This window comes from Paroedura picta, chromosome 3 (genome assembly GCF_049243985.1).
Source record: "Paroedura picta isolate Pp20150507F chromosome 3, Ppicta_v3.0, whole genome shotgun sequence".
Taxonomy (NCBI): domain Eukaryota; kingdom Metazoa; phylum Chordata; class Lepidosauria; order Squamata; family Gekkonidae; genus Paroedura; species Paroedura picta.
In genome coordinates, this window is record NC_135371.1 from 4,318,936 (window position 1) to 4,332,015 (window position 13,080).

The 13,080-nt window shown below is 46.7% G+C and overlaps 1 protein-coding gene across 5 annotated transcripts; it reads left to right on the forward strand.

The window, feature by feature from the left end:
* Positions 1–673: 673 nt before the first annotated feature.
* On the forward strand, positions 674–9,046 carry LOC143833878 (uncharacterized). Of its 5 annotated transcripts, none has more exons than XM_077330106.1 (6): positions 674–781; positions 2,744–3,217; positions 3,810–3,918; positions 4,683–4,753; positions 4,959–5,085; positions 5,244–9,046. In XM_077330106.1, exons 2-6 carry the CDS (start codon positions 2,795–2,797, stop codon positions 8,516–8,518), a joined length of 4,005 nt encoding a protein of 1,334 aa, XP_077186221.1. In that variant the 5' UTR covers positions 674–781; positions 2,744–2,794; the 3' UTR covers positions 8,519–9,046. The 5 variants fall into 5 exon arrangements, with proteins under 5 accessions (XP_077186221.1, XP_077186223.1, XP_077186222.1 ...); XM_077330108.1 differs by having other exon boundaries at positions 5,247–9,046; XM_077330107.1 differs by lacking the exon at positions 674–781 and adding an exon at positions 1,425–1,682.
* Positions 9,047–13,080: the final 4,034 nt, after the last annotated feature.

Here is a 13,080-nt window from a genome sequence, read left to right on the forward strand (position 1 = left end):
AACTATTCCCAGTTGCAATGTATGGCTGCGAAAGTTGGACCATAAGGAAGGCCGAGCGTCAAAGAACTGAGGCTTTTGAACTCTGGTGCTGGAGAAGACTCTTGCAAGTCCCTTGGACTGCAAGGCAAACAACCCGGTCAGTCCTAGAGGAGATGAGCCCTGCCTGCTCCTTAGAAGGCCAGATCCTGAAGATGAAACTCAACTACTTTGGCCACCTCATGAGAAGGAAGGACTCCCTGGAGAAGAGCCTAATGCTGGGAGCGATCGAGGGCAAAAGAAGAAGGGGACGACAGAGAATGAGGTGGCTGGATGGAGTCACTGAAGCAGTCGATGCAGACTTAAATGGACTCCGGGGAATGGTAAAGGACAGGAAGGCCTGGAGGATCATTGTCCATGGGGTCGCGATGGGTCAGACACGACTTCGCACCCAACAACAACAACATTCACTCCTTGCTATCTAGCTGCCTCAGCCAGTCAGTCTTTTGACCACCCCCCAAAAAAAACACGTTTTCTGAGCGCCACCCCGGTTCGCGTGACTCCAGAGCAGCCCCTTTGAGCTGCAGGGCGGCTGAAGTCCGTCCGGTCGAGCTCTGCAGAGGAGAGAAGCCCTTTCCCCTTCCCCCGCGGCCCTGAGAGGGTTAAAGCAATAGAGCCTGCGGCTAAACAGGCGCCGTGGGTGGGTGTGTGTGTGTGGGGGGGAGGGCTCTGCTCTTGAGTGACAGGTGAGGCCTCCGCAGCGTTTGCAGCGTCGCAGCCGGAGCCCGGGGAGGCTTCCTCGCGAGTAAGGCCGGGGAGGAGGGGGGGTTAACAGAGGTTGCAGCAATCCTTGCAAAGGGCGTTGCCGTCACGTGTTTCCTCTCTGCGTGGGTTTCCCCGATGCCTTCTTAAATTGGGTTGGGGGCCTCGGGGGGCTTTGCAGGGGCAGGAAGGCCGGGAATGGAGAGAAGCCGCTGGAAGGAAATCCTCGGCCGGGAGGGTCCCCCGAGCTGCCCAGAAAGGGGTCCCAGGCGAGTCTTCAGGCCCCTTGGCTGCCCCGCAAGGCCACCCAACCCCTTTGCTGGACGGGAGACTGTCACCCCCCAGCCTCTCCCTCCCTATAGGGCAGGGGTAGTCAGACTGCAGCCCTCCAGATGTCCATGGATTACAGTTCCCATGAGCCCCTGCCAGCAAATGCAAATGTTGGCAGGGGCTCATGGGAATTGTAGTCCATGGACATCTGGAGGGCCACAGTTTGACAACCCTTGCCCTATAGCAGGGGTAGTCAAACTGCGGCCCTCCAGATGTCCATGGACTACAACTCCCAGAAGCCCCTGCCAGCGAATGCTGGCAGGGGCTTCTGGGAGTTGTAGTCCATGGACATCTGGAGGGCCGCAGTTTGACTACCCCTGCCCTATAGGGATTGTTGAAGGATGTAGCTGAGAAAGTAAAAAATTAATTTTTGTTATGTATTCCCACTGTCAGATAGGGAGTTCTCAATTAGCTCAGGCCTTGAGTAAATCTTTGTTGGTCTTAAAGGTGCCTGACTGGACTCTGGTTTTATGGTGCAACTTTATTTGTTTCTTTTTAAACTTGGCTACCCATTTGCATCTCTCCTCCTGAACCATTCGACCAGAACGAAAATGTGTTGGTCTTAACGGTGCCCCTGGGCCCAAACGTTGTTATGTCCCTTCTGACCACCGTAGGTACGCAATTTTGTCAAGAGAGTCAAACTGCAACAAATTGGATGTGTTGGTTAAGAGTGGTGACTTCTAATCAGGCAAGCTGGGTTTGATTCCCTGCTCCTCCACATGCAGCCAGCTGGGTGACCTTGGGCTAGTCACAGCCCTGATAGAGCTGTTCTCACAGGGCAGTGCTGTCGGAGCTCTGTCAGCCCTGCCTACCTCACAGGGTGCCTGTAGTGGGAAGAGGAAAGGGTAATTATAGGCTTCTTTGAGATGCTTTCAGGTAGTGAAAAAGCAGGGTATAAAACTGGACGCTTCTTCAGAACTGTACACAGTATTCCAAATGAGGCTACAACCAGGGATACCTTTGGGTAGTGAAAAGGGAGGTATAAACACCAACTCTTCTTCTAAAATTAAATTAAAATATTTGTATTATATAGTGCACATATATAAAATGAAAACCATTCCATTACTGGATATCAGACTGTGCTATTTACAAACATTCCTAACAGATGGATCTGTCTGATGAACCACAAGAAACTTGACATGTTTTGACCTCTACGGCCTTCCTCAGTGCTCAAAAATGCATTAAGGATATAGAACGCACATTCTGAGAGTATTTTTCACAATTAGGTGTTGTTATCTGACATTTAAAAATGAAGAAAAATCCAAATTATTACAATTGAAATTGATAGTTATACTAAATCTTTTTTTAAACTTTTTATAAGAATTAGAATAAGGCAACCCACCTGAATCTATCCCCCCCCCACACACACTGTCCTGTTCATCCCAGCAGCTTACCTACCTTCACCTGGAGAAGTTTCAAGAGGAGAATCAGATAAACATCCAGAGCAGAAGCCCATGAGTGGCTCCTAGCCATAAGGTCAAAGTGGAACATACTGAAGCAGCGATGCTCTGCATTTTATCCTGCAAAAGGAAAGTCAATTCTAGATTTAAACAGATCCTCCTAGGTCTTATATTTTGTGGAACACCAATAGCGTAAAAACATGGATCTTAGAAGTAGATCCTCATGAATTCATATGATTTTGATGCTGAAATAAAATAATTTTCCTTCTCTGTAGTCACAGGACATATTTCTACAACCAGAGGTGGTCCAAGAAAACGGGAAGGTGATGGAAGAACAGGACCCAGAAGGACCTGGAATCATCCAGAGAGGAAGGAAAGGCCCTCATCACACCCAGGAAGGGAGTGGTGCTGAATGTTGTGAAAGAGCTGCTCCAGAGATCCTGGCTCAGGAAATAATAACTACGGATACGCACAATCGACACTTCGGGCACTTCCGCTACCAGGAGGCCGAGGGGCCCCGAGAGGTTTGCAGCCACCTCCATGGACTCTGCAGCCGCTGGCTGGAGCCGGAGAGGCACAGCAAGCAGCAGATCCTGGACCGGGTGATCCTGGAGCAGTTCCTGGACTTCCTGCCCCTGGAGATGAAGAGCTGGGTCAGAGGATGTGGGCCGGAGAGCAGTTCCCAGGCGGTGGCCCTGGCCGAAGGCTTCCTCCTGAGCCAGGCGGAGGAGAGGAGGCAGGTGGACCAGGTGAGGGGGTTTCCTTCCTTCACTTCAAGCAACAACCTTATCCTCATTGCCAGGTATTTCTACCTTGAGAAAACGCACTAGACTGTGAAGAAACTCCAGCCCTAATTCTTGCTCCTGGGCTTGAAGCTGTTCTGGATGAGGTAGGGATGAGAAATCTGGCAGCGGGGCAGGTTAACAGAGCTAAAACAGTTCCACAGGGCCTGCAAAAGGGAACTCCTCTGCCAGGCATCTGAACCACCACTTCCCATTGGCCCCCAAGCCTCCCTCTGACGACAGTCATTACAGATCTGCCCAAACCACTGGGCCTTCAGTACGAGCTGATTAATGTTCTCTAGTATTCTACCGTTCTACAACGTTTATTGTTATCACTATATTGTTGTTATTGTTATTAACACATTACTATAAACTGTATTATTTGTATTGTTCCCATTTCATCTAAACTGTCCTGAGCCTTAGGGCAGTAGATGAAATGAATGAATGAATGAATGAATGAATGAATGAATGAATCTGTCTTTTAATCTATCCATCCTTCTATCCATCCTCAGCCCGTTCCCTGCTCCTACTTCCTACAACTCTCTTGCTGTTGTTTCAGGGACCCTCTGTAAAGATGGAAGGGAATTTCTCTGAGGTGGAAGGAGTTCCTTCTGAGGACTGGCAGAGGGAGCAGTCTCAGGAGCGTGCCCGAGAGGCCCTCTCCCCTGGTAAGGGTGCCTTGTGCCTGGATGGGATAGGGGCACATAGTGGAATTGTTAAATAGCAGGTTCAGGTGAGGGGAAAAAACTAAATAATTCTGCAGGAGACCAAGAGAGGACTCTTGTGGCACATTATTAGCGGATGTCCTGATGGCCACTCGCTGTTAAGAGGGATCAAAATGATTCAGGGAGGGAAACTCCATTCCTGTTCACATTTATGAAAATATTCATTACAATCTATATGTCGCCTTCTTTCCCTTCGAAGGACTCAAGTGAGCTCAAAAAAAGAAAAAGCAGACAGATCCGGATACAGCTATTTGCCCTGGTGAATACTTGGAAACTCCACATTCTGGAATTAATGTTCCTCTGAAAACCGTACTGCTATGGTGCCCTTTCCACATGCAGACCTTTCCACCAAACAGCCCAGACACAAGGGGGTGGGGGGAGGCAGCTGAAGGGAGGAAGGCATCTGTGGGCCTCAGACCTGATCCTAGAAAGATGCTGATCTGTTTCTGAGGTCTGGAGCTCACAGGCACATTTTGAAATCTGAAATATATTGGCAGGGTTTATAATCCCTGGAGCCTCATAGGGTCCTGCTCCTTCTCTTTCCCCCTCTCCCACAACTTACTCAAAGCCATTATACATTTGGTTGAGTGTACACAGGGCGCGGTTTCACCCCTTGGGAGCAGGGCTAGAAGAAGCCGTGCTCAGAGACCAAAGAAAACAGGAAGTCAAGACTAACACTCCTTCTTCCCATCTTCTCTCCCTTGCAGGCAGTGAAGAGACACTGTTGAACCGTCGCCCTGGCAGAGACGTGGGAAGGGCTGTGGTACTTCCAGTCCAGGTAGGAGTCATCAGTAGGGGACGGCCTCAAGGGGGCTTTTGTTCTTGTAGCTGTCATTAAGAAGTCTGCGTTTGAGAGGGGGTGAACACCTCTCCTTTTACCAGTCTCTAGCTCTCCATCCTGAACCCTCCTGGAATGACCCCCTTCCAGAGTGGCGTTTCTGCCTGGTGTCATCTCTGATGACAGAATCTGCTTTCTCTTTCAGTCTCCAGTTTCCTTTGAGGAGGTGGCCGTGGATTTCACGGAGGCGGAGTGGGCCCTGCTGGATCTGGGCCAAAGAGCTCTCTACAGAGAAGTCATGCTGGAGAACTACAGGAGCGTGGCGTTTCTCAGTAAGTATGGTTTGCTTCTTTTTCATGTCACACTTGAATCAAACTCTTACACAGCAGTATGTTGTTTTGAGACCGACCCAGCTGAAATGCTGTGAAGGGAAATTCAAGGGCAGATCAGGCATGGGAGCTCATGGGATCTCTGTCTGTCTTTCTTCCAGCAGGGGATCATCAGGGGGATGAAGAGGAAGAGGAACTGCATCATCTGTCGCCAGGCGAAGTCAAGACTGAAGACTTGAGGAGAAATATTAGGAATCAAGATGGGCCTAAGAGGCAGAAGAAGAGCCTTCCCAAAAAAACAGGCCTTGTTCAAAACCAAAGGATTCCTTCAGGAGAGAAGCTTTTTATCTGCTCAGAGAGTGGAATGACAGCATCTGAGGGAACAAAGGATACTGCAAATTCTCCAATGCATCATATAATGAAGGCACATAAAAGCTTTCCACATTCACTGATCCTTGATCACCAAAGTGCCTACACAGGGGAGAAACCTTTTGAGTGTTCAGTGTGCAGAAAGAAATTCAATCACAGTTCTAATCTTCAGCGGCATCAAAGAACCCACACTGGGGAGAAACGTTTTGAGTGCTCTGACTGTGGAAAGAAATTCAATCAAAGTTCTAATCTTCAGAGGCATCAAAGAACCCACACTGGGGAGAAACATTTTGAGTGCTCTCAGTGTGGAAAGAAATTCAGTCAACGTTCTCATCTGCAGATACACCAAAGAACCCACACTGGGGAGAAACCTTTTAAATGCTCAGAGTGTAGAAAGAAATTCAGTTGTAATTCTGATCTTCAACGACATCAAAGAACCCACACAAAGGAGAACCCTTGTAAGTGTTCAATGCGTGGAAAGAAATGCAGTTGTAGTTCTGAGCTTGAGCGGCATCAGAGATCCCACACAGGGGAGAAACTCTTTGAGTGCTCAGTGTGCAGAAAGAAATTCAGTCATAGTTCTAATCTTCGGCAGCATCAGAGAACCCACACTGGGGAGAAACCTTTTGAATGCTCAGAGTGTGGAAAGAAATTCAATCAAATTTCTAATCTTCGGCGGCATCAAAGAACCCATACAAAGGAGAACCCTTGTAAGTGTTCAATGCGTGGAAAGAAATGCAGTTGTAGTTCTGAGCTTGAGCGGCATCAGAGATCCCACACAGCAGAGAAACGGTTTGAGTGCACAGTGTGCAGAAAGAAATTCTATCGAAGCTCTAGTCTTCAGGTGCATCATAGAATCCACACAGGGGAGAAACCTTTTGAATGCTCAGTGTGCGGAAAGAAATTTGGTTGTAATTCTGATCTTCAGCGGCATCAAAGAACCCACACAGGGGAGAAACCTTTTGAGTGCTCAGTTTGCGGAAAGAAATTCTATCAAAGCTCTAGTCTTCAGGTGCATCATAGAATCCACACAGGGGAGAAACCTTTTGAATGCTCAGAGTGTGGAAAGAAATTCAGTCGCAGTTTTACTTGTCAGCTGCATCAGAGAACACACACAGGGGAGAAACCTTTTGAGTGCTCAGTGTGCAGAAAGAAATTTGGTTGTAATTCTGACCTTCAGCGGCATCAAAGGACCCATACAGGGGAGAAACCTTTTGAGTGCTCAGTGTGCAGAAAGAAATTCAGTTATAATTCTGATCTTCAGCGGCATCGAAGAACCCACACAGCGGAGAAACTGTTTGAGTGCTCAGTGTGCAGAAAGAAATTCAGTCATAGTTCTAATCTTCGGCAGCATCAGAGAACCCACACAGGGGAGAAACCTTTTGAATGCTCAGAGTGTGGAAAGAAATTCAATCAAATTTTTAATCTTCGGCGGCATCAAAGAACCCACACAAAGGAGAACCCTTGTAAGTGTTCAATGCGTGGAAAGAAATGCAGTTGTAGTTCTGAGCTTGAGCGGCATCAGAGATCCCACACAGCGGAGAAACGGTTTGAGTGCTCAGTGTGCAGAAAGAAATTCTATCGAAGCTCTAGTCTTCAGGTGCATCATAGAATCCACACAGGGGAGAAACCTTTTGAATGCTCAGTGTGCGGAAAGAAATTTGGTTGTAATTCTGATCTTCAGCGGCATCAAAGAACCCACACAGGGGAGAAACCTTTTGAGTGCTCAGTTTGCGGAAAGAAATTCAGTTATAATTCTGATCTTCAGCGGCATCGAAGAACCCACCCAGCGGAGAAACTGTTTGAGTGCTCAGTGTGCAGAAAGAAATTCTATCAAAGCTCTAGTCTTCAGGTGCATCATAGAATCCACACAGGGGAGAAACCTTTTGAATGCTCAGAGTGTGGAAAGAAATTCAGTCGCAGTTTTACTTGTCAGCTGCATCAGAGAACACACACAGGGGAGAAACCTTTTGAGTGCTCAGTGTGCAGAAAGAAATTTGGTTGTAATTCTGACCTTCAGCGGCATCAAAGAACCCATACAGGGGAGAAACCTTTTGAGTGCTCAGTGTGCAGAAAGAAATTCAGATATAATTCTGATCTTCAGCGGCATCGAAGAACCCACACAGCAGAGAAACCTTTTGAGTGCTCAGTGTGCAGAAAGAAATTCAGTTATAATTCTGATCTTCAACGGCATCGAAGAACCCACACAGCGGATAAACTGTTTGAATGTTCAGTGTGCAGAAAGAAATTCTATCAAAGCTGTAGTCTTCAGGTGCATCATAGAATCCACACAGGGGAGAAACTTTTTGAATGCTCAGAGTGTGGAAAGAAATTCAGTCGCAGTTTTACTTGTCAGCGGCATCAAAGAACCCACACAGGGGAGAAACCTTTTGAGTGCTCAGTGTGCAGAAAGAAATTCAGTTATAATTCTGATCTTCAACGGCATCAAAGTACCCACACAGGGGAGAAACCTTTTGAATGCTCAATGTGCGGAAAGAAATTCAGTCGCAGTTTTACTTGTCAGCTGCATCAGAGAACACACATGGGGGAGAAACCTTTTGCGTGTTCAGTGTGCGGAAAGAAATTCGGTTGTAATTCTTATCTTCAGGTGCATCAAAGAACCCACACAGGGGAGAAACCTTTTGAGTGCTCAGTGTGCGCAAAGAAATTTGTTCTCAGGTCTAGTCTTCAGCGGCATCAAAGAACCCACACTGGAGTGAGAACGTTTGGGTCCTCTGTGTGCAGAAAGAAATTCAATCACAGTTCTAATCTTCAGGTTCATCAGAGAATCCACACAGAGGAGAACCCATTTAAGTGCTCATTGTGTGGAAAGAAATGCAGTTGTTGTTCTGATCTTGAGCAGCATCAGAGAACCCACACAGGGGAGAAACCTTTTGAGTGTTCAGTGTGTAGAAGGAAATTCTTTCAAAGTGCTAGTCTTCAGGTGCATCAAAGAATCCACACAGGGGAGAAACCTTTTGAATGCTCAAAGTGTGGAAAGAAATTCTGTTATAATTCTGATCTTCAGCGGCATCAAATAAACCCACACAGGGGAGAAACCTTTTGAGTGCTCAGTGTGCAGAAAGAAATTTAGTCGCAGTTTTACTTGTCAGCTGCATCAGAGAACCCACACAGGGGAGAAACCTTTTGATTGCTCATTGTGCGAAAAGAGCCGTAGATGTGCTCTTCAGCAGCATCAAAGAACCCATGCAGGAGGGCAACATTTTGAGTGCTCAATGTGTGGAAAGAAATTTGATCACAGTTCTAGTCTTCAGCAGCATCAAACAATCCACACGGGGGAAAATCTTTTGAATGCTCAAAGTGTGAAAAGTGATTCTCAAATAAACATTACCTTGTGAAGCAATGACAAATCCACTCTGGCGGGAAATATTGAATGCTCCGTGTGTGGACATGTCATATAATCCGTGCTTGCCAACCTGTGATAAGAGGTACTCTTATTACTGTTTAATGTTGTTCTGTTACCCTGTTATCATCAATTAGTATTATTAATATTATTAAGTAAGTATTCTTAGTCTGACAAAGAGTGCTTGCACTTGAAAGCTCATGCCCTGAATAAATCTTTTTTGGTCTTAAAGGTGCTACTGGACTCTGATTCTGTTGTGCTACTTCAGACCAACACAGCTACCCATTTGAATCTAGTATTATTAATGTTATAGTTATTTATATGTATGGTTTAAGGAGCCTCTTGTGGCGCAGAGTGGTAAGGCAGCAGACATGCAGTCTGAAAGCTCTGCCCATGAGGCTGGGAGTTCAATCCCAGCAGCCGGCTCAAGGTTGACTCAGCCTTTCATCCTTCCAAGGTCGGTAAAATGGGTACCCAGCTTGCTGGGGGGTAAACGGTAATGACTGGGGAAGGCACTGGCAAACCACCCCGTATTGAGTCTGCCATGAAAACGCTGGAGGGCGTCACCCCAAGGGTCAGACATGACTCGGTGCTTGCACAGGGGATACCTTTACCTTTACCTTTTATGTATGGTTCTTTGTACAGTTCTTAGTTCCATGTAAACTGCCCTGAGCCTTTGGGGAGGGCGGTACATAAATGTGAATGAATGAATGAATGAATGAATGAATGAATGAATGAATGAATGAATGAATGAATGAATGAATGAATGAATGAATGTTCACACCTCAGACTTCACAGAACGTGGATCATTAAAGGATAGGAAATATAGAATTTGCTGCCCAAGATCATTGTGATAGCCACAGGTATAGACAGTTTTAAAAGGATCTTAGATTAACCAAGCCAGTGGTGACTGAGGGGAACCTCCACATTCAGAACTGAGTCCCAGAGCCAGGAGGCAACACCAGGAGATGGCCTCAGCCTCTCTGCCCTGTTGTTGGTCTTCCAGAGGAAGTAGTCAATCACTGTGTGAGGGAGGATGGACTAGTGGTCTGATCCAGCAGAACCTTTCTTATGTTCCTATTACCATATTGTAACCATACAAATGTTTAAAAAATTAAACTGGGGAGAAATGGTATAAATGTTTGGATTGTAGAAAGAAGATTAACCATGAGTGAAGCCAAAGTGTTTGATCCATCAGTCTCAGTCAAGCAACTTTCTGACCTGCCTGGCTGACAATTTCATTTATCAAATGGTAGATGAACCCACAAGAGGTTCAGCCATACTGGACTTAATACTGACCAACAGGCAAGAGTTGGTGGATGAGGTGAAGGAGGTGGGGACCCTAGGGGGAAGCGACCATGTCCTCATAGAATTCCTTTTGAGATGGGGAGCCAAGGAAGCTTGTAGCCAGACGCGGATGTTGGATTTTCGTAGGGCAAACTTTAATAAACTCAAAGACATGATGAGTGTCATACCATGGACGAGAATGCTGGAAGGGAAGGGAGCATGTGAAGGGTGGGCACTACTCAAACAAGAGCTATTGCATGCTCAATCAATGACTATTCCAGAAATACGCAAACACTGCAGGAGCTCTAAGAAGCCTATTTGGATGAACAGAGAACTTCAAGAGGAACTAAGAAAGAAAAGGAAAATGTTCAGGAAATGGAGGGAAGGACAGAGCTCTAAAGAAGAGTACCTACAGGTTACTAGGCACTGTAGATCAATCATCAGAAAGGCCAAAGCTGAGAGTGAGCTAAGATTGGCCAGGGAAGCCCATTGTAACAAGAAAAGATTTTTCAGTTACGTGAGGAGCAAACGTAAAGTAAAGGAGGCAATAGGCCCGCTGTTGGGTGCGGATGGACAAACTCTAACGAAAGATGCAGAGAAAGCAGAAAGGCTTAGTGCCTATTTTACATCTGTTTTTTCCCACAGGTCAAAGTGTTTAGGCACATCTAGAGATGGCTGTAGCCAAAGGATAGTGTCTGGGTGGCAGGTTAACATGGATAGAGAGGTTGTCGAGAGGCATTTAGCTGCACTGGATGAGTTCAAATCCCCTGGTCCAGATGAAATGCACCCGAGAGTACTCAAAGAACTTTCCAGAGAACTTGCACAGCCCTTGTCCATCATCTTCGGAACCTCTTTAAGGACTGGAGATGTCCCGGAGGACTGGAAAAGAGCAAACGTTATTCCGATCTTCAAAAAAGGGAGGAAGGATGACCCGGGAAACTACAGACCAGTGAGTCTGACCTCTGTTGTGGGGAAGATAATGGAGCAGATATTAAAGGGAGCGATCTGCAAACATCTGGAGGACAACAATTTGGTGATCCAAGGAAGTCAGCATGGATTTGTCTCCAACAGGTCCTGCCAGACCAACCTAGTTTCCTTTTTTGACCAAGTAACAGGTTTGCTGGATCGGGGAAATTTGGTTGATGTCATTTACTTGGATTTTAGTAAAGCTTTTGACAAGGTTCCCCATGATGTTCTGATGGATAAGTTGAAGGACTGCAATCTGGATTTTCAGATTGTTAGGTGGATAGGGAATTGGTTAGAGAACCGCACTCAAAGAGTTGTTGTCAATGGTGTTTCATCAGACTGGAGAGAGGTGAGTAGCGGGGTACCTCAGGGTTCGGTGCTCGGCCCGGTACTTTTTAACATATTTATTAATGATCTAGATGAGGGGGTGGAGGGACTACTCATCAAGTTTGCAGATGACACCAAATTGGGAGGACTGGCAAATACTCCGGAAGATAGAGACAGAGTTCAACGAGAACACAATGGAAAAATGGGCAAATGAGAACAAGATGCAATTTAATAAAGATAAGTGTAAAGTTCTGCATCTGGGTCAGAAAAATGAAAAGCATGCCTACTGGATGGGGGATACGCTTCTAGGTAGCACTGTGTGTGAACGAGACCTTGGGGTACTTGTGGATTGTAAACTAAACATGAGCAGGCAGTGTGATGCAGCGGTAAAAAAGGCAAATGCCATTTTGGGCTGTATCAACAGAGGCATCACATCAAAATCACAAGATGTCATAGTCCCATTGTATACGGCACTGGTCAGACCACACCTGGAGTACTGTGTGCAGTTCTGGAGGCCTCACTTCAAGAAGGACATCGATAAAATTGAAAGGGTACAGAGGAGAGCGACGAAGATGATCTGGGGCCAAGGGACCAAGCCCTATGAAGACAGGTTGAGGGACTTGGGAATGTTCAGCCTGGAGAAAAGGAGGTTGAGAGGGGACATGATAGCCCTCTTTAAGTATTTGAAAGGTTGTCACTTGGAGGAGGGCAGGATGCTGTTTCTGCTGGCTGCAGAGGAGAGGACACGCAGTAATGGGTTTAAACTTCAAGTACAACGATATAGGCTAGATATCAGGAAAAAGTTTTTCACAGTCAGAGTAGTTCAGCAGTGGAATAGGCTGCCTAAGGAGGTGGTGAGCGCCCCCTCACTGGAAGTCTTCAAGCAAAGGTTGGATACACACTTTTCTTGGATGCTTTAGGATGCTTAGGGCTAATCCTGCGTTGAGCAGGGGGTTGGACTAGATGGCCTGTATGGCCCCTTCCAACTCTATGATTCTATGATTCTATGATTCTCCAAAAGGATTTTGCTGCTTCGTTCAACCCACAAACGTCTTTAAAAACATATAGCAGTACAAAGGTGATCTTACCAGGAGCTTGTGGACTCAAGGAGACCTGCCTGTAACCAGAATCCAAGCTGCTGTTCTGAAATCAGCAATAAATTGCCTGCCTGCCTGCCTGCCTTCCTCCCTCCCTCCCTCCCTCCCTCCCTCCCTCCCTCCCTACCTACCTACATACATACATACATACTTGCAATTTTTATCCCACCATTGCTGGCCCATGGTGGCTCACAACAATTTCCAAAAAGATAACATTAAAACCATACAATGGAAATTTAAAACAACCCAGTAACTGTGTCATCTGCACAGAGTTAACTAATTAAGTACATCTTGCAACCAATCAATGCAGGGGTGTTCTGGCTTAGAGGAGGGGCCCAGGTGATGTTTATGCCCATTTCCTGGCCTCAGCCAAACGCCTGGCAGAAGAGCTCGGTCTTACAGGCCTTGTGAAATTGAGCCAGCTCTGCCAGGGCTCTGAGATCTTCCGGGTGCTCATTCCCCCAGGTAGGGGGAATGAGCACCTGAAGGGGGCCTATTCCGGGTTGAGGCCGGGCAGACTTCCCTCAGGCCAGGGACAACCAACCAGTGCCCATGATGTGGGTCACTTCAGTTCAAGGGCTTTTCCGC

Bases quoted from the DNA above. Each gene is read 5' to 3' on its own strand.
- LOC143833878 (XM_077330106.1), top strand. From the start codon at position 2,795: ATGGAAGAACAGGACCCAGAAGGACCTGGAATCATCCAGAGAGGAAGG. The intron at 3,218-3,809 runs GTGAGGGGGTTT...CTGTTGTTTCAG, and splicing joins AGAGGAGGCAGGTGGACCAG to GGACCCTCTGTAAAGATGGA. The intron at 5,086-5,243 runs GTAAGTATGGTT...TCTTTCTTCCAG, and splicing joins CAGGAGCGTGGCGTTTCTCA to CAGGGGATCATCAGGGGGAT.